This window comes from Pelobates fuscus, chromosome 2 (genome assembly GCF_036172605.1).
Source record: "Pelobates fuscus isolate aPelFus1 chromosome 2, aPelFus1.pri, whole genome shotgun sequence".
NCBI classification, from domain to species: Eukaryota; Metazoa; Chordata; class Amphibia; order Anura; family Pelobatidae; genus Pelobates; species Pelobates fuscus.
In genome coordinates this window covers 180,769,222-180,796,552 of record NC_086318.1, presented here as the reverse complement: position 1 = coordinate 180,796,552, position 27,331 = coordinate 180,769,222, and the positions used below count along the sequence as shown (strand labels likewise).

Below are 27,331 nucleotides of genomic sequence, written 5' to 3'. Positions count from 1 at the left end.
CTCAGACTCAGGGGGCGTGTCTAAAATGGGCGTGATTACGGCCTTAGTGGACAAGCGAGTCCTGGCCACCATGAGGCGACATTGTTCCGATCCATTTTGGCGAGTCATTTACGGCCTGCCTCCAACAATCAATATATGGAAACTGGCCGTAAAGTTCAGGCCTACCTGATACAGCCACGTGTACACGCTGTACCAGATTAGGATCCAAACTGCCACGTGGTGGCCATGCGGCAACCAAAGTAGGCCATTCCCTACTACACAAAGTAGTCAGGCGTGCTGGAGACATCTTTACCCCAAAATCACATGCAGTATATCCCTTTTTAAAGTTTTTTATCATACATCCTAAGGGATCCAAAATCGTTGAATCTGACGCGCCCATACTTAACAATGGAGCGTCGTCTCCAACAGAAACTACACAAGTTTTTTAAGTTGACATACAGTTTACAAATGTGTGCAATAAAAATTCTGGAAATATTAAAAACATTTTTGTGGGTGTTATTTACATTTTAAAGTTGACGGGGAGGTGTCCCCCGGTTGCCAAATGCTCTAGGTATGCCCCTGCTGAGTACAAAAACATGAAAAACTATATAACACTAAAACACGCAAGAAAGACAAACAACATGCATAGTTATTTTCAAGCACTGAATAGCATCATTAACTGTTAAAAATAATATATGACATCTAAAAATGCTCAAACTTTTATTATGTAAGAAAAGCATAGTACAAGACTGCTCAGTACCAACATCACCATATAACGTATTTGCCAGTCATAAAAAAACACAAACAAAAACATCTATAGATTTGAAGGTTGCAAAATATGTCACCATTTGGCTATCTGAAACAAAAGAAAAAGAATGGAGAAAAAAAAAAACAACAGTTATTTTTAGTTACTGCAATCCATCATTGTACTTCTAAGTTTGTAACATTAATGCTGAAATATTTTCGCTTTTTATTATATATTTACTGATTTTATTAAAGACACAGAGGAGAATATTATGCAATTATTTCTTTATTTTCTCCAGCAGCAAAAAGGCAAGAAAGAATAACCTAATATTCACCTCCGTGCCATAAATAAAACCAGCTTTGAGAAATTAGAGAAAATTATGGAAAAGGAACCCTCCACTGCCCAAATACAAACTAAATAAGACTTACTGTTTAGTAAATATAGCCCAAATAAAAACTTGAATGCATTTAATTCTGTATTTTTTCATTGGGGTAAATCTAAAAACAGCTTGCAAAACCTACAGATCTCTTGTCTGCTGCCTTTGCAAGCTCTGCCCTTCTAAACCCGCCTAGACTTTCTGTGGCTGTCCAATCACAGGTTTCCCAATATAGTTCAATGTCTTTTAGGTCAGATGCTCTGGGCAATTGCTGGCTCTTGAGGTCAGCTGCAATCAGCTAACGAAACCAGGAAGTAACATTATTTGTTTTCTGAAAGCGAGCCAAGGATGTGTAAGCAGGTTATTTTAGAAAAGTGTCAATTTCTAATGAAATTTGAACTTTATGCAAAATGAAAAAAAAGAGGACACACTCTTCACACACAATGATTTTTAGCAAGCAACATTCTTTAAACATTATACATAGTAACATAACAACAAATCACAAAGTACAGATCCAAAAAGGTGTAAGACATTCCTAGCACTTCCTCTTTCTTTGCTGCTCCTTTACACCAGTAAAGTATTTCTTCATTGCTTCTCATATTTTGTCTTTTACTTATATATATATATATATATTTTTTTTTCATAACTGTTGCTTATTGGTTTCTTATTTTCCCTATTGAGCTTTGTTTTTTTATTTCTTTACCTCAGAGTTGTATCAGGCATGTAGTTGTTTCTTCAGACTGCTTTTCAGTCCCTGGAGCGGGCCAAAAGCACTAATTGAGTGCCCGTTGCCGCATTTTGTATTCCATGGCCATTGTTTGCTGAGCAGTGCTCTCAGGTCTTATAGCTCTTCCTGGCTCTCACAGGAAACCGAGCAAATCGGCTGAGAACATCACATTGGTTTTCTCCGTGACTCTCTGCTCAACAGCTAGCTATTGCTGCCTCCGACACACACACACAACCCTGTTAGTTTGCTTCTCTCCTGATTTATCCCCGCCCATTTCAAGGTTACTCAACCATGAATCATTTTCTCTTTAGGTTTTCATAGTTTCCCATATACTCTGGACTGTTTACTGCTCTCATCTGGGCTACTTTTGCAACCTTGGCCTTGGTTAACCATACCGCCTCACAAGATTTTCAGGCCCAGTTGGGCAGTAATATGCCCAAATCATTTAACAAGGCACTGGTATCGGCTATGAGGGTTATATCCAATTCCATTGTGCAAGCATTTAAGCATGTATAACAGATAGTGCCACCAGCCTCTCAAGCCTTCCATTTGTCCATGCTCAAGCCTGAACCTACAGACTGCAAGGAAAATGTGAAGGTAAATGCCCGTCATGACAAGCAAGGTTGAGCATGTCAAGGATAGCCTGCTTTCACTGTTCCCTATCAACTCTCGACTGACATACTTGATATCTTGTTTTATAATCTCTAATATTCCGGTCTAGGCAGCTTGATAATTCTAGAGCAACTCAGTATCTTAGATGTGCTCATCTAGCCAAGCCTGATGAGAATACGTTATTTGACTAGCTTGATTTAATTTTCATAAAATTGTGCAGTTATTTCGAATACCATACCAATGTTTTGCAATATTTGTTTTTGAATTGCTTACTATTGCTGTCTTGGTATTGCACGCTTGATTTTACTCATATGTACAGCAAAAATAAAGAATAAAAAAAACAAAAAATAAATTGAGACCGGTGGCCACCATCCTCTGGAGTGGGGGAGTTTGTCTTATTTTTTTGATGATATTATTGATCCTTGTTCACTCAATGTAGCTTCTTGATACCCATCTGTTGTGGACACTGACCTTCTGCAGAACCTGGGCATCCTCATGAACTGGAACATATCCACCATGCAATTATCACAGACAATAGAATTTCCATAGAGGAACTCACCTACGCTGTCAAAACCTTGCAGCCATCCCAGCCGGCATTCAGAGTACCACAGGGAATGTGTTTGGGGGACTCCCCTCCCCCAGAGTGAGAGGAGGGGTGGGGGAGGGGGGCAGAGAGTAGTTGGAAAGGTGGCAAAGCTCTTCTCCGACACGAACCACACGCTACTTCACTCAGTGGCAAGGATACACATAACACGATATGTCTCATCAATACCGCAGAAATCATGCATAACCAGGGACGTGACAGATTCAATGGCTCCTAAAAGCATTTCAGCATACTGGTGGTGAACTACTACTTGTTACCACCTCCGTGTATACAAAACTGGAAGAAAGACTACCAAGAGATGTTTAAGGAAGCAAAATGGGTGATCGCTTTCCTTCAGAAAACACTGGTGTCAGCACGTGGGTAAGAAAATTCAAACAAGCTCCTAACGAGGTGGTAGCTAACCCCAACCGCTCTTCTCAGACATGAACCGAATCTCTGCTGGCGCTGCGGAGACGAACGACAAACACATTCATATATGGTGGTCATGCAGATTGATCAATCCATTTTAGGCGGAAGTCAGCCATGTGAAAGGTAAGTTATCCAGCCTATAAACCGTCACCCCTTCCCATCTATGTACTTGATCTCCTTTTACACACACACCTCCCTCCCCCCAACCGTGTTACCGCAGGCGGCACCTGGTGTACCTCCACTACAGTGTGCCCCCCGGACTGCTCAGGACTGTTGCAGTGGAGGATGATACCCTACGGCTGGGTGTTTGACTCTGACATAATTAGACCCAAAGTTGGTTTAATTTCAACCGGGAGTCTCTCTGTGAATGGGTGACAGGAACAGATACATTCGCGAACACTACTAATCCCAATAAATGTTTCAACTCAATAGTTTAAAATAGTGTTTTGTATACCCTTTATAGCTCACTGGTAATTGGCTTTTCTTCTCTGGTGACCAGATATTTTAAACAGCACAACTTAATTAATACCATAGGAATAGTACAGCTTTCATTTAACGCGAACTCTGGAACTGCACGAGCTTATGCGTGCACACGCAGGAGTAAAGATCAAAAGTTCCAGAAGGGAGGATTTTGGGGGAGGAGGGAAACAGTGTTTTTCCCCTGCATAAATTCAAGTAGAGTGAGAATAAAAATAAATAAACCCAAAACAAAAAACACGATAGAAGTTTTTATTAAAATTAATGTCTACTACATGGAGTTTATATATTTAAACCTCCAATATTTAGAATATATTTATTTTTTTGATTAGTTTTACGAAAATAAATGTATGTAAAGATTCAAATTATTGTAAAATCTGTACGGTGAAGGCTGGTAAATCCTGGAATTACAATACAAAGCAAATAATTAAGCGATTCTTAAATAAAATAGAGATAAGCATTTCTGTCCCTATCAAGGGTTCCCAACCCACCCCTTAAGTACCTCCTGCCAGTCTAGGATTTACCCTGTTGTGTCTAAAGTGTTTCTTCGATCTATGTAAAAAAGGGGGGGATATATAAGTGGATTTCTCCTACTTGGGGGTTAACCCCTAGTGAAATAAATTCACCAAAAATACAAAATAATAGAAGGAACGTAGAGAGAAAGGACAGGAAAAATAGGTAGAAATAATCCTGATAGAGTGGGTTTTCCTCAATCTGGAGGGAAACTAAAGTGGGAAAAAGTGGGTAGTTAATTCCCAACAATAAAACTTAGCTTTTAATTGTAACTAAAAATAAAAGTAGCGGTTGGTATAGTGACCCACCAAAACAAATATAAATATATATATAAAAAATGTGGCAACACCAGGAGACAGTGGAACAAAACAGTGAGCCACTGTGACTTACAAAGTTGAAGGGGTTATACTATTAATGATACAAAGCCACCAAAGTGTATACAGCGGTGTAAGCTGCTAACTAAATTCCTGCTACTGAGTATATATAGCAGAGCGTCTGTTCAAGCGGTATGATCATTAAATAGTATGTAACAGTGACAGTGCGTAGCGCTCAATAATAATCACTTACTCCCCAGCTGTTTTCTTTGGGGTGTGTAAGGTATATGGGTGTTCTTTATTCCAAATGCAGTATATTCCTCAAAAGAAACAAAGGGAAAACTCGCCCTGGTGTTGAAATCCTTATGATAATTTTTATACAGATAAAGGTGAAGAATGCCTCTCACCTGGATCAGAGCCTGTGACCTGGCTCTGAGTATGTTAGCCTTTGAGTCCTTTTAATGGGATGACTCCTTCCCTCTTTAGCAGGATAGAAGATGTACCAGGTGTATGTTTAAGTGGCCAAACTTTTATTAAAATCATAAAATACATACATAGCACTGGTATCAGTCCAAACGTACGTCAGGGGCTCTCACCTGGCGTTATCCAGCACACTGCATCATCAGTGTCACATTCTATCCCTGTCAAGATTTTCTAACAGGGTTAGACACACGGCAACACTGACTCATCTGCTCTATCTAGAAGCAAGTCCAGCAAAATTTCTCTCTAGCCTGTTTTGGCTTTCTGCTGGGAGGTTGGGACTTTATATCACTGCACTAGCGATCAGGAGAAATCAGGCTATTTGCTAAGGGGTGCCCTCGAAGGCAAGAGTTGCTAGGGTCACTAGTGACAGGCAAATAGTCTCCTTTACTATACACCATATTATCTGCAGTTTTCTCTCCCCCTCCCCTTTGGAGTATCAGTTTTGTATTTGAGCTTTTCAGGAGCTCAGTCATCCTTTCACGCTTTACCAGTATTAGCGATTTAAATACTGCAAATTTACCGGTCTCTCTCAGAACCTTGGTTTAGCAGTCTGAGAATCTGCCAAAAGTTGTTTGGTCAATTTGGCTAATATACTGACTCAGCTACTTACTACCTAAACGTCTGTATATATGTGCATTATAAAGGGCAAGCTTATTTCATTACAGACCGCCTGCACCAGGCTCTACAAAATATCTGACATAAGTGTTTTGGTAAAACTGTCAATTATACCCATACAGCTACTTTACCGCTATAATGTCTCTAAATAGTGTTTTGAAACCAGCAAGCTCATCTATTTAACCCCTTAAGGACACACGACGTGTGTGACACGTCATGATTCCCTTTTATTCCAGAAGTTTGGTCCTTAAGGGGTTAATGATCATACCGCTTGAACAGACGCTCTGCTATATATACTCAGTAGCAGGAATTTAGTTAGCAGCTTACACCGCTGTATACACTTTGGTGGCTTTGTATCATTAATAGTATAACCCCTTCGACTTTGTAAGTCACAGTGGCTCAATGTTTTGTTCCACTGTCTCCTGGTGTTGCCACATTTTTTATATATATATATATTTATATTTGTTTTGGTGGGTCACTATACCAACCGCTACTTTTATTTTTAGTTACAATTAAAAGCTAAGTTTTATTGTTGGGAATTAACTACCCACTTTTTCCCACTTTAGTTTCCCTCCAGATTGAGGGAAACCCACTCTATCAGGATTATTTCTACCTATTTTTCCTGTCCTTTCTCTCTACGTTCCTTCTATTATTTTGTTTCTTCGATCTAAAAACATATTAGACACAACTGGGCAATCTCTAAATCCTGGACTGGCAGTGGGTACTTGAGGACTGGGTTGGGAACCACTGCTCTCTGGGAATTGCATGGATAAAGGTTTATTTAGCTTGTGGGCATAGTTGGAGTTGTTTTTGTCTTCTCAGTTAGGCCTAAAAGGACCACTCTAGGCACCCAGACCACTTCAGCTTAATGAAGTGGTCTGGGTGCCAGGTCCTTCTAGGGTTAACCCATTTTTTCATAAACATAGCAGTTTCAGAGAAACTGCTATGTTTGTGAATGGGTTAAGCCTTCCCCTATTTCCTCTAGTGGCTGTCTCACTGACAGCCGCTAGAGGCGCTTGCGTGATTCTCACTGTGAAAATCACAGTGAGAGCACGCAAGCTCTTGCCGCGCGTGCGCATTCAGCCGACGGGGAGGAGAAGAGGAGGATCGGAGGAGGAGAGCTCTCCACCCACCGCTGGAAAAAGGTACGTTTTTACCCCTTTCCCGAGCCGGGCGGGAGTGGGTCCCTGAGGGTGGGGGCACCCTCAGGGCACTCTAGTGCCAGGAAAACGAGTATGTTTTCCTGACACTAGAGTGGTCCTTAATTGAAAAGTTAGTAGACTGAATGTTGAACCATATTTGAACTGCCTTATCTTCATCTATGACATGTAAATGACTTAAAGGGACAGTATAGTCACCTGAACAACTTCAGCTTAATGAGGTTGTTCATGTGAGTGCCACAGCTCCCTGCAGCCTTTTTCTTGTAAGCACTGTATTTTCATAGAAAATACAGTGTTTACATTGGAAGCATGGAACACCTCTCGTTGCAGTCAATCAGACGTCCACCAGAGGGACTTCCGAGTTCAGAAGCCCTAAAAGGCTTTATTCACGTCTGACGTATTCACGCATGGGTGAATACTTCAGACGTGCTATCAGCACACAAAGCACTGTGAACGCGCTTTGTGTGCTGAGGCTGTCAGCACCGTGTGGGAGTGTGGGAGATAAAAAAAAATAAAAATCTGCACACCACACAGCTTCCGGATCGTGCTGACAGCCTGAAGATTACAGATGAAGTTTGCAGAGACCTGAAGGTTGGAGATTACAGATGAAGACTGGAGGCTGGTGGTGTCTGGAGAGAGGAGTCTGGAGACAGCACGCAGAAACTTAAAATAGTGAGTACAATTATTTTCTACTAATATTGTACTGAATTGTGTTAATTATATTTATTTTCATGTTTATTAGTTTAATATTTTTTTAAATTGTAGTTACTTATTTTCATTATAATATGCTATATATATATATATAGATATCTATATATAGATATATATATATATATATATATATATAGTTTATTTTTTTTCTAATCAATTTTGTTATTGTAATTTTTTTCCTACTTTAATGTTTAGTTGTATGTAATTCTAGGAGCATATTCACTAAATGCTTTTTTGAACAAAATATGCCATTTCATTTTTTTTAAAGTGATATGATTATGCTCATTATTTAATGGGCTACAGTTATCAGCATAACCACCATATGTTCACTATATGGATATATATGATATATGGCTGTAGAAAAATATGGATCACTGTAAATATGACACTGTTATTGCCTTGTGTAATAAATTTAAACCAAATGGAAAAAATACAGGCAGTCTTGATTAAGCGTAAATAATGTATTGCATAATTTTTTTATGTTTGGATGTAAAAAGACAATTTGTGATTTGCTTCACTAATCGTTGTACAGTCGTGCTTTCAAAATCTGAACAATAAATATCAATTTGTGTTTTCATTTAGGTTTTTAATGAAGACTCGGATTCGTCTTTCAAGTTTGATTTGGTAAGTTTAATTATTATTGAGCTCCCTCCCCTTTCTCCCCCCAAGTTGCCTGTATACAGTCACACACATGTATAGGCAGACAGTCACATAAACATTTACAAGCAGACAGTCAGACACACAGTTAAAGGGAAAACAATCACGAACAGTTACACACACACACACACACACACACACACACACACACACACACAAAGGCACAGCTACAGCGACACACACAGGCAGTCACACACACACACAGGTAGGCAGACAGTCACACTCGAATGCACAGCTACAGCGACACACACAAAGACACAGCTGCAGCGACACACAAAGGTACAGGCAGACAGTCACACACACACAGTTATGTGAACACAATCATGAACAGTTACAGGCACACCGTCACACAGTTACAGGCACACCGTCACACAGTTACAGGCACACCGTCACACAGTTACAGGCACACCGTCACACAGTTACAGGCACACCGTCACACAGTTACAGGCACACCGTCACACAGTTACAGGCACACCGTCACACAGTTACAGGCACACCGTCACACAGTTACAGGCACACCGTCACACAGTTACAGGCACACCGTCACACAGTTACAGGCACACCGTCACACAGTTACAGGCACACCGTCACACAGTTACAGGCACACCGTCACACAGTTACAGGCACACCGTCACACAGTTACAGGCACACCGTCACACAGTTACAGGCACACCGTCACACAGTTACAGGCACACCGTCACACAGTTACAGGCACACCGTCACACAGTTACAGGCACACCGTCACACAGTTACAGGCACACCGTCACACAGTTACAGGCACACCGTCACACAGTTACAGGCACACCGTCACACAGTTACAGGCACACCGTCACACACACAAAGGTACACCGACACGCACAGCTACAGTCACTCACTCACTCACACACACACACACACACACACACGCAGGCAGTCAGTCAGTCAGTCTCTCTCACACAAACACACAAACTTCCTTCTTCCCATTCTTGCAGGAAGGGAGGCAGTTGGTTGTTGGGGAAGTAGGGACTCCTTCCTGCTTCCCCCTTACTGTGCAGCAGTTACTGCTTCCCCCTTGCCGCACATCTCGCACACCCCTAAGGCTGACCCTGGTCTCACTTTTTCAGTGCTCTTATATAACACCTGCAGGTTAGAAATAGGAAGCTAGAGGCATCATCATATTTGTGCATACATACACAAAAAAACAGACAAAAACAAACTCCAGAAAAAAAAAAAAAACAACAAAAAAAAAAAACACAAAAACACACACATAATGCATCTAACCAGGGTTCGTCAAGGAGATTTCTAAGTGATCTAAAGATAGGCCCATCTATAGGTAGTCTTGTGGTGGTGAGTGGAACCGAAACCTTTAATATACCTTTCAAGACCTTTTTAATGGGATATGATGACAAGAAGGGGGTGTTGTTAGGAACATTGGTGAGGCTATGGTGCTGAGCCCCGGTGAGGTAAAGTTTAATGGTGTTGTGAGAAAGTTTAAGATGTAAGTGGCAGAAAGAGGCAAAAGCCACCATGGTTTGTGTAGAAAAGTCGCCTTTTAAACCGAATTCTGCAGTGAATTTGTTAAAAATGGTAAGCGCCCTATTGTATGAGATAGCTGTGTTAGGTGATAGTGCTTGGTGAGTGAGAGTCCTAGCGTGATGCATTAGTGTGCTCAATCCAGGATTAGTTCGTGAAATCGTGGTGTCCTGGATGGCTGGTGGTGAGCCGTAGGGAGTGCCTGGAAGAATACCTGGAATTGAGAGCGAGAGAGCATCAGCGGCCATGTTGTGGATACCCGGGATGTGAAAACAAACTAAGTGAAACTGGACGATTGCTGCCAGCCAGGTCAGCTTGCGAATCAGCCGCATGATGGTCAGGGACGATGAGCGCCCCTTGTTAATGATTTCGGAAGCCGCTGAGTTGTCAGAATAGCATTTTACTGCCTTGCCGGACCAGAGATGACCCCAGGTGTGTGCGGCCGCCACAATGGGATAAATTTCGAATAGTGCTGAGATCTCCCTGAATCCTGGCAAGGCATCCGTCTCAGCGGGCCAGTGACCCCTGAACCAGTGGTTCCCGAAGATGGCTGCAAAACCAGTGTTGGCTGCAGCTTCTGTGTGAATGATGGGTGATGAAATGGAGAGAGGGGGGATAAACATGGAGATACCGTTCCAATCTGCCAAAAACTTTCCCCACATAGCTAAGTCAGCCTTTGCGTGGGGGTCCAATGAAACTGGACAAGAGTCCGGTACCCCGTGGAGCAGGCAAAGAAGCCTGGATATAAAAGACCTTCTGTGCGGGATGATGCGCATGGCGAAGTTAAGGGATCCCAGAAGGGACTGAAGTTCCCTTCTGGTGCAAACATCATTCCGCAGGAACATGTCTCTCTCCCCTCTCAAGCGTATCAGTTTGTTGTGGGGAAGGCTAGCTCGGAGGGTAAGAGTCTAGCTCAAACCCCAAAAAGGTTCATTTAGTTGTGGGGCCGATTATTTTTGATGGAGATAATGGTACACCAAGTGTAGAAAAAAGTGCTGTAGTAATGCTGATAGCGGTAGGTGTTTGTGCCCCTGACTCTATCAGTAAGAAGTCGTCTAAGTAATGGATAACAGAGTGACACCTGAGGACGTTCAGAAGCAGCCAGCATAGTGCCTCAGCGAAGATATCGAACAGTTTGGGGCTGCTTCGAGAACCGAAAGTGAGTCGTGTGGAGAAGTAGTACTTTTCTCGCCATTTTGCAAGTGCCAGAGTGAGGGGTGCATGTGTAATAATGTAAAAGCATTTGTGATGTCCGTTTTGCTGAGCCAGGGGCGACTACCAGATGAGATGATGGACTGTATGGCGTCGTCAATTGTTACATACTGAAGTGAGAATTCGTCTGCGGGTATGAGTGCGTTTATGCTGGGAACAAAAGAGGAGTGCGGTGCCGATAAATCAATAATTAGCAGTTTTTTATTAGAATATTTGTGTACTGCGACACCAATGGGGTTAGTGCGCCAGGAGGAAAAAGGTGAGGAGGTGAAGGGGCCGATCATGAAACCGTTGGCAATTTCAGAAGAAAGGAGAGTGTCTGTGGAAACTGGATCTTGGCATGCTGACAATAGATTGGGACATTCCAGTGTGCCCGTGGGGATGGCTACAATACCCGTGAGAAAACCCTGTGTGAACCCAGTGGTCAGATATTCCATCAAATGCCTGCTAGGGTGTGTCCTTAAGTAAAAAAACAGGTTGTCGACATTGACGTCGTTTAGCCATTTGTTAGGCGACAACCTGGCCGGGCACATGGTCTTGGTATGTGCCCTAAAGCATATGGAGCAGATGTGCAACAATCTACAGGCGCTGAAACTGCAGGAGCCTGCGTTGAAATTATTGCACACCTGTGCTTTACCTAGAAAGGAGATGGGCCTACCCAGCTTATCACTTAGACCACCCGCTGATTTGTTGTGAGGGGTGAAAGTGGGATGAGGGGTGGGAGTGGTGGTGGTAGGATCGGCTTCGGAAGGACATAAGTCCGCCGTATGAGATGTAGAGTTGCCTGAGACCAGCGAAGTGGCGACAGAATAGTTCTGTATCCATCTGACACCAGTTAATTCTGACATTGAACTGTTTCAGATGGGTCGCCGCCTTCGCTGATACTGACTTATGATAGTCGTAAAAGGAGGAGCCCCCGTACTTCATGCCTAGATCCACCACCTTGTGGAGGTAGAGGTCTAGCTCCTCTCTTCTGTGGGGATACACCGTGCAGATGACGTCACGGTATATCCCAAAGGCTATCACAAACTGGGGGATGGATAGTTTCTTGTTAAGCCTAGGGTCTCTAGTCTTAAGAATCACTGAGATGTCCCCGTAACTGTATGCCCTGTTCTCCAGTATGTCTTGGGATGCTATAAGCAGACAACAGACACACGTCCTTCCCGTCTAGGATTTCTTTCCTGATGGAGTCTGGGACGGAGTGAGCTGGTGACTCAAAAGGCGATATAGCTGTGGCTGGTGCTGGAGAGGGGAGTATAGGGGGACATGGTGGTACAGCGGGGACAGCCAGGGTGGAGACTGGGAGGCCGGGGTATTACCTGGGGAGGCGATGGCGCTCTCCACCTTAAATAGCCTGTTATTTAAAGTCTGCAAGTTGGCCAAGATTGCTGCTAGGGTATCCTGGGTGGCCGTGCCAGCGCTTAGGGGCTGTCCTTGAGAGCTAGTGCTTGGCCTAGGCTCAGGGGCTTGGTAGGTGAGCAGTCTGTAGAGTTCTGACTTTCTAGCCGTAGCTGGAAAGGGGATTCCCCTGAGCCTAAGCTCGGCCGTAATTTTAGGAATAGTCCATGCTTTCAAGGACGTGGGAGTTGAGGGGGTGAGAGATTCGCCTGGAGACTCTGGTCTGATGGGCGTACACTGGATCTCTTCGGGCAACTCTTCGATGGGGGTTGGTTCTTGGGACATTCTAAAAATGATTTAGTCAATGAGATATTAGAAGGGGAGTAGGGGAACCAGGAGAGATATGAGGGGGGGGGGGTATTTTTTAGAAGAACTGTACTGTAATGCTAGTGCCGAAGCAAAAAACTTAGCTGTGAATTGGTGATAGGTGAGGCCCTGCTAATGCCAAGTGGCGGTGAGAGGCTCTACCTATGATTTGGCTTAGGAAAATCGTGGCCACAGACGTGGTGGCGGGGTGTTGGCCTCTCAGTGACTGTAAAGAGATTCAAAACATGTGGCCGTGACAGGTGAGGCCCTGACTACAGCCCTGTAGTAGGGCGGGCGAGGCGTATATGATTTGGGCATGGGGCCGTACCTCCGTGTTGAGGTGGGAGATGGCCTCGCAGGACCGGATTTTCTACTAGGGTGAGCTAGGGCGGTAGCCTAGTCCCTGTAAGCCAGTTCACTTGTATACTTAAGGTTGAATGGTAATTCTGGTGTAATGTGTGGATACTAACCTTGAAGGGGTTATAATCGAGAACTGGAACCTTCTAGTATTTTTATGTAGCGAGTCTTGGCTGCTGCTGTCCTCGTAGAAGAAGCCTAAGGATTAAGACAAATGTTGATGTATTTATGCGTAACGTGGTGGCGTATGATTTGTAGTAAGGGTTGGCTGTTAGGAGCGCAACATGAGATCCTAAATTGAGGGATCTGAATGGTTAGTCTAAGACTGGGACGAGTTTACGTTATGGAGAGAGGCTGACTGAGGCCTTGGGGTAGTGACTGCCGTACATGAGTAAGAACGTAAGTACCTGGTAGTATGTCTGAGTACCGGGTTAGGTAGGTCGGGTATTTTCTTGCCTAATGGCAGTATGACCTAGGTAGAAAAATGTAAAGAATTTAACACACCGAGGTCGTAGGACCGTGAGTTAGTCGTAATGAATCGAGACCGCGTTAGGCCTTGTATGAAAAGGTCCTGTAATGAGTAGAGCACTATACCTTGATTTATTGTACAGGTACTTGGATGAGCATAACTGGTTTTATGCGTAGAAGCCGGTGGAGACCTAGAATAATTCTGGAGCTATGGATTAAACCCATTGAATATTTAATAATTAGCGAAGGCTGTGACAGTATGTTATAAATAACAAACAAAAAATTTACTGTGACAAGTCTGGAGTGCGTGTTGTACTGAGGCATAGACATGGATGAAACCAAAGTGAGTAAATACTATACCTGGGTTTGTAAATACAAGAACTTGAATTTGCTAACTTTAAGCAGAAATGCAAGAAATGTAACAGGGGCAGGATTAATGACTGCGTAGCTTTAAGGAGAAAACTTAGTAAATAAAAATGTGGGATTTTACCAGTATTGCCCTAGAAGATCGTGTTAATAATTAATATATGTATGTAGTGTTTGTACAGGGTTGGCGTTGAATTAAAGAATTCTGCCCTTTTTAGTTTGGTGTCAGGAGGAATCTATTTTAATTGATGAATGACCGTTAAACATAGTTTACTATCCACTTAGGTGTAGGAAAAAGAACCGATTGCTAGAATACAATGGCTGAGATTTTAATATTTTTAAACATAATTAAACCGGAAAACACAATTTGGTAAAAGGTTGTAGTTTTAAACGGATTTAATAACTCATACTGACAGGTATGTATAAACAGTTAAATAACCGAACAGAAAGTATGTGCTTTTAAATGAATTTGTGTGTACGAAATGCTTGTATTATTTGAACGGGATCGGTAGATTTAGCCGTACGAGGGACCTGCTTAGGTAAAGTATAATGTGCGTTAGTTTAATTCCGCACGAATAGCAATATCATGAATTAGGTAAGTATGCGAGGGGTGAACAGGATTTGCATCAATCGCTTAAGATGCACGGTTAAGTAAATAGGTACATGGTTCGTGCGTATGACTGAAAGGTAACACAGAAATGTAACGATTAGCACCAGTTATGCCTATACATAGTTCGGCAGTTTTCACCATACGAAGGTCCCAATGATACGTAAGAATAGCGGGCGTTCGTCTACTTTAGTGGCCCGAACGCGGAAATGCATGAACGGGTAAGTATACATGAACTGGTAATGTAAGAGAAAAAAGGGAGCCTACCCCTAAGTTTTTAGGCCCGAACGGAGGGAAATAGCCGAACGCTATTTCCCACACTAGCTTACGTGAGCGTGCTGGTCTCGTGACCGGAAGCCAAGTACCGCGACCGGGAGGAAGACGGGTGGCAGGGCCGCAGAACGGACAGAGGATTCCGCTGGACACCTCTTGCTGCAGGAGACTGGAGCTGTTTGGCGGGAAGCTCGGACCGGAAGTGCTGGTTGCTATGGGGATAGACAATCAACTGGAACGGCAGAGGTGAGTAGGGGCTGGGAGTTTAAGTAGGGGACTTACTCCTCCCACAAATTCAGGCCTAATGGCCTTTCTACACACACACACACACACACACACACACACACATATATATATTTATAGTACACACACACACACGTGAGATTATATATATATATATATATATATATTATATACACACACACACACACACACACACACGAGAGATATATATATATATATAGTATATACACACACACACACACGAGAGAGAGAATATATATTTTTTTTATTTTTGGGGGGGTGGGTGTCTGTATTAAAAGTGCGTATATATATATATATATATATATATATATATATATATATATATACACACACACATACATATACACACATACATACACACACACACATCCCAAAAAAAAATATTAATATAGTATACACACACACACACACACACAAAGTGTATACAATTTTTGTGTGGGCATATGCATATATATATACATACATACATACACTTTTTTATATAATATAATATATATATATCGCAAAAGTGACTGAGTGTGGGTGAGTGATTGTGGGCTGGCGAGTAAGTGTGGGCAGGTGAGTGAGTGATTGTGAGTGGGGGTGACAGTGAGTGTGGGTTGGTGATAGTGATTGTGGGCAGGTTACTGAGTGATTGTGAGTGTGGGTTGGTGACGTTGGTGACGATGTTACATTTCCCATGCAATTAAACGGTTTGCAATTCCATATTATATTATGTGGGAGTGAGAGAGTGGGAGTGAGAGATAGCTAGAGAGAGAGATAGCTAGAAAGAGATAGATATAGATAGAAAGAATTAGATAGAAAGAAATAGATAGAAAGGAATAGATAGAAAGGAATAGATAGAAATAGATAAATAGAAAGAAGTAGAAATAGAGTGTGTATGTGTTTAACAATATTTATTTAAAGTGTATGTTTAACAATGTGTGTGTGTTTTGTATGCAAACACTATATATAGAGAAATCTATATATAGAGAAATCTCTATATATAGTGTTTGCAGGCAAAGTTTGGAGTAGGAGAGTTGCCGTAGGAGGGGGGCAGGCACACAGCGAGCTGAGCGGTCACTCAGCTCAGCTCGCGATCGCGCATATGCGCGGTATAGTGCAGAGTGTCTTCATAGGGCGGCATTTAATGCCGCTCTATGAAGAACGCGATTGGTGCAGCGCGAAGCCGCGCATGCGCACCACATCACGATGACGCTTCTCTGAGAGAAGCGTCTGATTGAGCCCCTTGCGGGGAGCTCGGCACTGGAACGGAGGTAAGTTTTTAATATAAAAACGCTTCAAAAATTATTTTTAATAAATGAAAGTACATATAAAAGCAAGAATGAAGGCTGGGGGACCTGTCTTTCTTGCTTTTATATGTTGGCTTTAGAGTCCCTTTAAATCTTACTAATGTTCTGCTTCGATGCACCCAATCACACCATGCAAGGATATTTACGTAGTCAAACTGGTTAGTTTAAATTGGAAATTCACTTTAGTAATTAACTTTAATCTCGCCACTAAATTGTTTGTTTTTCCCCTACGCTCAGTAAAATGTTGAAATCAACATCAGGCCTTTGAATACATTTCCACAATGCAATTTATTCTCATCTGCTATTTGCTACAAAATCTGCTATTTAAAAATGCGGTCAATAGGAATTTGAGCTTCCAAAAGTTACTAGGAAGACAAACTGTATTCTTTGTCCTAAAGAATACGTAGTGGAATTATAAGGAGTAATAAAAATTATTTTAATATGGATGCATTGGTCAATGCTTCTCTATGAAGAAACTCACAACCAGAGAACGATCGTTCTCTTTTTTTTTTTTTTCATTCCAAAGGTTTTTTATTAAGCGTGCATGGACAGTTTACAAGCAAGTTTAAGTCATAGTTTTTACATACAGCAGAAAAGGTAAATATGTGTATCAAGAGCAATCTGTAGCTTTACAATTACCCGGTATAGCACATTAGTTGATAACATAAAACAGAAAATAATGAGGCTACAGCACAGTTAACCTGAGTATGTCTTCGTGTATGTCATTCTCAATACGTTATTTGAATTTAGGTCCGAATAATAACCAGTTACGTCAGGCAGTTCTGGTGTTGGTGGAGGTAAAAGTTAGAGGTTCCGTTGCGTTCTGTTACATGTAGTCAGGGATTAATTATGTTTTGTTTACTGGGTGCTGTTGGCTCATAATGGTAAGACGGTACGTTTAGGCATTGTAACAGAGCCTATTACATCTTAAGGTGTCTATCTAGAGTATCCAGCCTACTCGGTCTATGTCAACGTCCTCGATTTGTTAGCCTAAGTCAGTAGGAACCTCTGTGTAATTTTAAAGTGTTAGATAAGTTGTAGTAGTCACTGACAAAGTTGTTCCCTCCTTCCAAAAGGGGGAGACAGAAAAAGGAAAGGGCCTACGTGAAGTCCCCATTTAATCACCAATGGGAGTGTCTCCCAGCGGTCTAAAAGGGCCTTGTGCCGTGCACGCGCGGCCGGGCATAGTAATACACCCTGAAGTAAAGTAATAAAAGGAAAAAAGTAAGGTGATGGCATTACAGATATGGAACAAGTCTCCCCCCCCCCTCTCCCCCCCATTCAGGCATGGCCGTCCATGACAGTCAGGTGTAAACCAACAGTGTATCTTTACGTACAGTGTGTGTCTCAGCTCGTATCCTTGTGCTGTGTTTAAGCGATAGGCCATATATAACAACTGTAGCGTTAACAGCGTATTCATTTTTTATAACAAGGTTATATAGAGCGGTTAAACTAGTCGACTGACTAATGCTTGCGCAGTCGAGCATAACAAGTTCAAATAATAGGAGAAATAAGAGAAGTTAAACCAAGGTAAGAAAGTTAGAGTCTTCCCCCCACTCATCCCATTCAGATACGGCAGTCACTGGTATACAGAAGGTGGCAAACAATGGCAGGTTGTCAGCAGCCTCCGCCCACAGAGGCACCAAGACCCGCTTCCAGGTCCCCCTTCAGTCCTAGCCCTCTGGCAGAGTATCCTATGGTGAAGTGGGCACTCGGAAAATTAGACAGTCCGCTGGGCCCCCCCACCTAAGGTCCATGGCCCATCCATCTCCTGCACCTCCCCTGCACCTTCAGAGGCCCAGTGAGGCATCACTCCCTCCAATGTCTCTCCCAGCTCCGGCCACATACTTGGATCCGCCGTGTTTCACTTACGGTCACCGGTACTCCATTGCTCCACACAGACTGGCTCCACCGGGCTCACGGCTTTGGGGACAAGTCCTCCCAGGCCCCCCACAAACCCGGAGGTCGAGGGTAGCATGCCTCCAGTGGGTAGACTTTCCGGGTGGCTCCTTTCCGGGGCATCGGTCCCCCGAGGCCACCGCGCGGCAATCCTACATGTGAGTGCGGTCCTGCATACCGCCACTTCCAGGTTGAGTGTGCATGTTATAGATGTGGCAGGGAGAGCGCCATCTTTGGCTGTGAGTTAGGCTGCGGTCAGGTTCCTGGTCAGTTCCGGCCGTTTAGCTTTTGTGTACCCCTACGTCCGGGAAGAAGGGGGGGGGGGGAGCGGGGCCGGGCCTCTGTCCGTCGGCAGTTACATGTCCTGCAGGGCCATGGGCTTGCTTGAAAGCGGGCCGGCCTTTTCCTCCTCTGTTGCGTGTAGCTTGTCGTCGTCGTGAAGCGTGGAGGTAGGCCTGAGGTGCTGGCGGGTCCGATCCTCCGGTATTGAAGCTCCGGGGCCGGGATCCCCCGGCCACTGATGTGTTCCCACAGATGAGTGTAGCGGTTTCTGGTTGTTAGTAGGGCTCTTTTGGCCCTATATCTTCATTTTTACGGAGCGGGGACTGGAGCTGAGGAAGATGGCTGCTGTTCAGCTCGGCGGCCCGGCCCCGCCCCCCGAGAACGATCGTTCTCTTGTACTGAGAGGAGGCCCACATGGGTGTCAGCTTGACAATCAAGAGTCTTCCCATCCTGTTTTATTTAAGTGACTTCTTGTGAAATAGGCAATCAGAAACAAATAAACTAAAAAACAAAAGACTAATGGGGAGAAATTTCTGCACCCATTCTGATGACTTGCGCCTTCCTTGCATTACTGACGCAGCACGTTCTCCTCGCTTTGACATGGATGTCGCCAGTCATTCTGATGTGGTTTCTGACGCAGTATAACATCATTTTATACAGGTACAGCCATGTTTCATAATAGCGATGTGGAGCATCCTGCGTCATTTCAGCAACAAGGTACATGTATAGTTTGGACTTGCAGAAATGACATGGAGCGTCAACACATATATACACCCCAGAGCAGATGTGGATCAATGATCTGTTAAAGTTCCGGTTTAGTGTGTTTACTCTGTATCTAGATAACTCTGTTTTAGGTTTTAAAATTTTGCTTTTCTGGACTACTCTGGTTTATGGCAGTATTCACCTGGCTTTGTCTTTAAGGGACACTAGAGTCATCAGACCAACTACAGCTTATTGCATTTGTTCTGGTGAGTATAATCATTCCCTTCAAGCTTTGTACAGTAATAAGAGACTTTTCAGAGAAAATGCAGTGTTACCAATTCAGTCTAGAGACACCTCCACTGGCCACCCCTCATTTGGCTACTAGAGGTGCTTCCTGGGGCAGTGCGACACACAGAACTTTCCTCATAGATTTGCATTGATTCAATGCATCTCTATGATGAGATGCTAATTGGCCAGTGCTGTGTTTGGCTCTGCCCCCTTGACAGGCTCAGCCAATTGCATGGCAAAGCATTGTGATTGCTCAGAACAACACTTTTGATGATGTCAGTCAAGCAGGCAGATCAGGGGCAGATCCAACAGACTTGAACAAAAGTAAGATTTAACTATATTTAGGAGGGCTAGATGGTGGTTTTAACACTATAGGGTCAGGAATACAGGTTTGTGTTCCTGACCCTATAGTGTTCCTTTAAGCCTATCCATACTAAGGACAAGTATACAGGTATTTTTATTAGTTTATCAAATTTAACTCTGGTGGGTTAATACTCTGCATGTTTGGTTATATTGTTGTGGCACTTTAACAATCTTGAGTGTCACTTTAACGAGGTCTTCTTCTCTGTAATTGAATCAGCAGAAGTTTTATAGGAGACGTACTTGTTTTCCCAATTTTGCTTGGGGGGATTTTCATGTTATTATGAACTGGCAAAAGCTCACATGTTCTTTACATATCCACAACTTGTAGTTTTATTAGTGGCATGATTACATGTTTTTCTAAAAGCAAATGCAGTTAATTCTTTACTAAATAAACTGTACTTTTTATTCAAGCATAATCCTGCTCTACTAACTGCATTTTATGTTCCAGATATAACAAAATTAGTTTCATTTTGTAAGAGTACGAGATAGATAGAGATATATATCTGTCTATCACTACACATGCACACACTATACAGGTCAACACTTTTTTTTTATTCTCTGACTCAAATATGTCCAGAGACTTTATTTTACAGAAATGACAGGTTATGCACTTTCCCAAATACCGTGGTCATATTAAAAGGCATCCATTATTGATTAGAATGAACTAATGTCTTGTATGACAAGTGCACGTGTGAAAGCAGAAATCAGATTAGATTTGGCTTTCATTCTATTAAGTTCTATATGGTCGGCTATAACCTTTACAGCAGATTAAAAAGAAAACAAAAGAAAAAAAAACAAAAAACAACACTATATACATAGACTTATGCATACATTAATATCAACGACTGTCACGCCATCTTCCTCTGTTGGGCATCATATCGCGTTCTCGATTTTTCCTCTGTTTAAATTCCCGGTAACGCTCTGCCATCTGAAAAAGTTCCTCTGGAACTTCCTAAGGATAGATTTGAAACTACAATTTAATCTCTAGGTTTTGCATATGGGAGTAAACAAACACATTCCTTAGTTTATTCATCAGTTGCTTGATATTTTAGAGGGGAATCCAAAACATTGCTTTTTATACCATATATGTACAATGTAACCATTATATTTAAAATTGTGAATTACTCTGTATATATTTAAAATATGTGACTACAATAGACCAGGCCACGAATTAAAAGCTAAGTGATGCAAATTTAGTTTAACAGCACTGTGCTGCATACATTAAATGAAGGGAATAACCAAAGAGAAATATAAATTATTGAGCACCCAGATCACAAGCTAATTAATGCTAACAAATGGAATGGTTTTAGTCCACTAGATAGAGGTATAATATATTGTGCTGTGTATACTCACCTTCCGCCTCCCTGCACCCTGATCTGATTATTATTTTAACCCCTGAGGGTTAATTTTTTTTTTTTTTTTTAACCCTCAGGGGTTAAATTTATTTTATTAATTAATTTAAGTATTTTAAAATTATATATTTAGCTAGCTGGGGAGGGGGGAAGTTAGTGGGGAATTGGGGGATTTGGTGCTAGGCTAACTAGGGGTTAACGTTAAAAAAGTTTTAAAATAAGCTTTAAAAAGTTAAAAATTAAGTTAAAAAAAAGTTTTAATAACGTTTAAGTAAAAAAAAACACCCTTTACCCAGTCCAAATAAAAATTAACCCCTTCCCTGCCAGTCGATCACTGCCTACAGTGATCAAAACACAGATCACAGTATTATACTGTGATCTAATTTTTTTTTTTTTTTTTTTTAACAGCTGACGATTGACTTTTCTTTCTTTTTTAATCCTCAGGGGTTCAATTTATTTAAATAACTAATTTAAATATTGTATAATTAAATATTTTTTTCTAGGTGGGGTGGGTGGGAGTTATGGGAAAATGGGGAATTTACGGTTAGTGCTGCTTACTGCTAATTAGGCGTTAACGGTAAAAAAAAAGCTTAGAAAAATGTTAAATCTGTAAAAAAAAGTTTTACGAAAGTTTAGGAAACTTTAAAAAAATTAATAAGCAAAACAAAAGTTTAAAAAATAGTTTTAAAAAGTTAAAAAATACATTTAATAACGCTCATTACCACTACATCTGGTACAAGCTAGCGGAAAAATGATCCCACGCCAAGGTTCAAAATATGCTTTTTGAATTACTCCAGGGTGTATTCTTTAATAAATAGTATGTGTTTGTGGGGAAATTTCAATAACCAACCATCTAAACTACTCCAAATTGGAACATGGACACAGCATAAAACTTCAAAGTTAGAAAAAACTGAATGGCTGCGTCTCAAATGTGCCCCTTCAACATCCACATATACCTGGCAAAGGTACATAGCTGTGCAACATAGCTGTGCAACATATAAAGCCGACATAGCTGTGCAACATATAAAGTATTATAGAGTGGTGGTACACATAAGGTTTGCAAAATATACTGTGCAAACTCACTTTGTGTGTCAAAAAGGCAGAAAAAACGCTTACCTGGTACAAGCTAGCGGAAATATGATCCCACGCTAGGGTTCAAAATATGCCTTTTGAAATACCCTGGGATGTCTTCTTTAAGAAATGGTATGCCTTTGTGGGGTAGTTTGAATTATATAGTCTGGTAAAATACTGTAAAATGGGACATGGGCACAGCGTAAAAATTTAAAGTTTGAAAAAAGCTGGAATGACTATGTCCCAAATGTGCCCCTCCGATGTCCACATATACCTGGCAAAGGTACATACGGGGGTATTTTTGTACTCCGCTGACATAGCTGAGCAACATATGAAGTATTATACAGTCGTAGCACATATAAGGATATAAAAAATAAAAAATAGTGAGTAGGCGCTTCACTGAAATTATGACAGTTTTGTATATACAATATATGGTGTAACCAGTACCCTAGTGCTTCCCTTGTGCACCAGATTATAGTAATACAATTAAAAAAAAAAAAAAAAAACATGTACCAGTGTATACACCTCCCCAATGTGGTCACAGCAAAAAAATTAGTAATATTACCAATATAAAACTTGACTGTAATACAGACAGCGTAGAGCTTGATTGGGATATGGACTAAAACAAGAAAGAAATAAAAAAACAACATAGTGCAAACTGTATAATGACTGATGGAAAGTAAATGAACATATGACTCTCACTCACATGCTCCAGAGCCGTACCAGGCTCTGTAAATCAGGCTCAGGGGTGCCAAGAACTGGCTAACGATCGAGGTGATTCAAGTAGATGAGACTCCAAAATTAAGTACAAAATATTTATTGTATAAAAATATATAAATAAAAGTATATACACTGCTGGGCACTATGGGGGGGAACCCAAAACAATCAATAATGTAACATATAACAAATTTGAAGTTCCACTTACCCCTATTGATATAGTAGCCCAGAGTGAAAAAAAAAAAATCACATAAAATAACAAGTAACAAATGTTATAGATGCAAGCAGACGCGTTTCGGCTAGCAGCCTTCCTCCAGAAGCACTGGAGGAAGGCTGCTAGCCGAAAAGGGTCTGCTTGCATCTATAACATTTGTTACTTGTTATTTTATGTGATTTTTTCACTCTGGGCTACTATGTTGTTTTTTTATTTCTTTCTTGTTTTAGTCCATATCCCAATCAAGCTCTACACTGTCTGTATTACAGTCAAGTTTTATATTGGTAATATTACTCATTTTTTGCTGTGACCACATTGGGGAGGTGTGCAAAGGATTGCAAAATATACTGTGCAAACTCACTTTGTGTGTCAAAAAGGCAGAAAAAACGCTTATTACCACTACACCTGGTACAAGCTAGCGGAAAGATTATCCCACGCTAAGGTTCAAAATATGCCTTTTGAAATACCCTGGGGTGCCTACTTTAAGAAATTGTAGGCCTTTGTGGGGTTGTTTGAATTTAAAACCTGCGAAGATGCTTGGAAATTGCACATAGGCCCAGCGTCAAAATTCAAAGTTCTGTAAAAACTGATATGGCTTGGTCTCCTATATGGCACTGTAGCTTCACAAAATAGTGGCAAAGACATTCATTGGGGATGTCTTTTTACTCAGAAGACTTAGCTGAGCATAATTTGGGGGTTTTGAACTTAGTGGCACATATGAAATATACAAAATGCACAGCAAAAATGCAATCCGTATGTAAAAAAAATGCCCCAAATTATTTTTTACCACATACTTTGGCATATATTGGTGAAAAAATGGGGGCATGCTAAGGCACAATATGCACCTTATGAGATACCCTGGAGTGTCTACTTTTGTGGGGGTTTTTTGAACAGTCAAACTGTTCTAATACCCCAAATGGAAGCATAGGCTCATTAAATCCGTCTCTCAAAATTCTACTGTGAATACTGAAAAGGACAGGTCTCCTATATGGCACTGTAGCTTCACGAAATAGTGCCAAAGACATACAATGGGGGTGTCAGCAGATGTAACTGAACACATAAAAAAAAAAACTTTGTACAGGAATAGCACACACCAACTTTACAAAATACACATGAGAAGTTCTTTGTTATAAGTTTGTGTGCCAAAACCCCCAAAAAACACAATTTTACTCCAATATTTAGCAGAGGTTAGCGGTAAAATGGCTACGTAGAAAGTGTCAAAACAACCTTAGGTAAATAGCCTGTGGTGTCTACTTTATATAAATATATAATTTTGTGTGGCAATTTTGTTTTCTTTTATGGCTATTAAGCTTACAAGATAAACATACCAAATTCTAAAATAGCTCCACATTAAAAGTTTTTTACTCCTTGTGCTCTTGTGCTTTGTGACCTGTAACTACCAAAAAAAAACTGAAAATCCCAGACACATTATATATTCTGTAAATCAGAACTACTAAATTAATTTATTTTTAATTACTTTCCTTAACCTGCACTAATTGTGCACACATTATTATTGGAAAAACTGTAAAAAAAAACAAAACACAAAATGTTTAATTTTTTTTGCATTTTTCTTATAATAAAAAAGTATATATATATATATATATATATATATATATATATATATTGCATCAAATTAAAGCCCTTTCTGTCCTTTAAAAAACGGTATATAATATGCGTTGGTGCAATAAATTAGTAAAATGCAAATTGCAGTTGAACGCAAACAGCAAAAAATGCAAAAAAGGCCGTTGTCATTAAGTGAAAGACAAGCTTCCAAAGCTCTGTCCTTAAGGGGTTAAACTTTGCAGTTTGTGTCTAAAAATTATAACACACAATCATAGAAAAGAAAATAATACATTTACTAAGAGATGAAGATAGTGTGTCACCATGTCATTGCATGAATTTGATAAATAGGCTCAAAAGGAATAGCACAGTAGTTATTCTGCAGCTTAGCAAATATCTTACATTTTGCTTCAGTTGAAAGTAAATTGTATGATGAGAGATGTAGATATATTTAATGCAAACAAAACCTTACCTGGTTTGCACGTTCCAAGATATTTATTAACTCCTCTGAAACTCTCCAGTCATTTCTAGTAACCAAAGTAACGGACTCTCCAAAACGTCTGAAAGAAATCATATTAGATTTAATATATTAAGTACAAATAAAATATGCAAATAAACCCATTTATTTTAAAATGTCTTATTAATGGGATAGACGAAAATGTGTTTACTTTATATGCACAAGTATCTTAGTTGGTTCTTATTTACTCATAATGTTCCCAACATGAGAAGATTAATGGAATATGTGGAAAAAGATAAAAATATTACGTATTTAGAAAGGTTATTTAGTTACAAAACAGTTTTCGGATCTCTAATTTCATTATTTAGTATTTTTTCCATATATTTTTTCCATTCAATAAACAGGGTATTTTATTATACTGAAATGAAAATTACATTTAAGCTTAACTTTCTAGGACTCCCATAATACTCAAGTTTTTTTTTCTGCAAACAGTTTGTTAGTGAATGGGTTAATGGGAAGTGACCCTATAGTGTTCCTTTTATAGGTTTACTCATGGTTTTGCAAGGGATTCTAGTAACACCACATCAGCGTTGATTGAAAACACAAAACCATGAAATGACTACAATGAGATTTCAATAAATTAGGAAACCAAACAGGCAATATGGCATAGAGGATATTCAATGTAGAGGAATGCAAAGTTATGCATTTTTAGATCAAAAATACCAATGTAACTTATACTCTAAATGGGTGTGACTTCTAAAATCATTACACAAGTACCAATGAATTTTAGAGTAAATAGGCCAGAAATGTATTTATAGGTATGCAAACATTAATTCAGAGTCTACAGATATAATTCACAGGAGCACAATGAAATTCAGGGAATAGAATATACAGTTGCAAGAAAAAGTATGTGAACCCTTTGGAATGATATGGATGTCTGCACAAATTGGTCATTAAATGTGATCTGATCATCATCTAAGTCACAACAATAGACAATTACAGTCTGCTTAAACTAATAACACACAAATAATGAAATGTTGCCATGTTTTTATTGAACACACCATGTAAACATTCACAGTGCAGGTGGAAAAAGTATGTGAACCCTTGGATTTAATAACTGGTTGAACCTCCTTTGGCAGCAATAACGTCAACCAAACGTTTCCTGTAGTTGCAGATCAGACGTGCACAACGGTCAGGAGTAATTCTTGACCATTCCTCTTTACAGAACTGTTTCAGTTCAGCAATATTCTTGGGATGTCTGGTGTGAATCGCTTTCTTGAGGTCATGCCACAGTATCTCAATCGGGTTGAGGTCAGGACTCTGACTGGGCCACTTCAGAAGGCGTATTATCTTCTGTTTAAGCCATTCTGTTGTTGATTTACTTCTATGCTTTGGGTCATTGTCCTGTTGCAACATCCATCTTCTGTTGAGCTTCAGCTGGTAGCCTTAAGTTATCCTGCAAAATGTCTTGATAAACTTGGGAATTCATTTTTCCTTCGATGATAGCAATCCATCCAGGCCCTGACGCAGCAAAGCTGCCCCAAACCATGATGCCCCCACCACCATACTTCACAGTTGGGATGAGGTTTTGATGTTGGTGTGCTGTGCCTCTTTTTTTGCCACACACAGTGTTGTGTGTTTCTTCCAAACAACTCAACTTTGGTTTCATCTGTCCACAGAATATTTTGCCAGTACTGCTGTGGAGCATCCAGGTGCTCTTGTGCAAACTGTAAACGTGCAGCAATGTTTTGTTTGGACAGCAGTGGCTTCCTCTGTGGTATCCTCCCATGAAATCCATTCTTGTTTAGTGTTTTACGTATTGTAGATTCGCTAACAGGGATGTTAGCATTTGCCAGTGACTTTTGTAAGTCTTTAGCTGACACTCTAGGATTCTTTTTCACCTCATTGAGCAGTCTGCTCTGTGCTCTTGCAGTCATCTTTACAGGACGGCCTCTCCTAGGGAGAGTAGCAGCAGTGCTGAACTTTCTCC

At 40.9% G+C, this 27,331-nt stretch overlaps 1 protein-coding gene across 1 annotated transcript in view; it reads right to left on the bottom strand.

Annotated features, from left to right (window-relative positions):
- Positions 1-745: 745 nt before the first annotated feature.
- The window catches only part of LOC134586242 (probable ATP-dependent RNA helicase DDX43), a 56,116-nt gene continuing 29,530 nt past the window's right edge, over positions 746-27,331 (bottom strand). The window contains exons 15-17 of the mRNA XM_063441735.1: positions 25,357-25,444; positions 20,802-20,922; positions 746-835 (exon numbers count right to left, since the gene is read on the bottom strand). Of these exons, the coding sequence (XP_063297805.1) occupies positions 20,809-20,922; positions 25,357-25,444 (202 nt within the window). The 3' untranslated portion in view covers positions 746-835; positions 20,802-20,808. The remainder of the gene's footprint in view (positions 836-20,801; positions 20,923-25,356; positions 25,445-27,331) is intronic.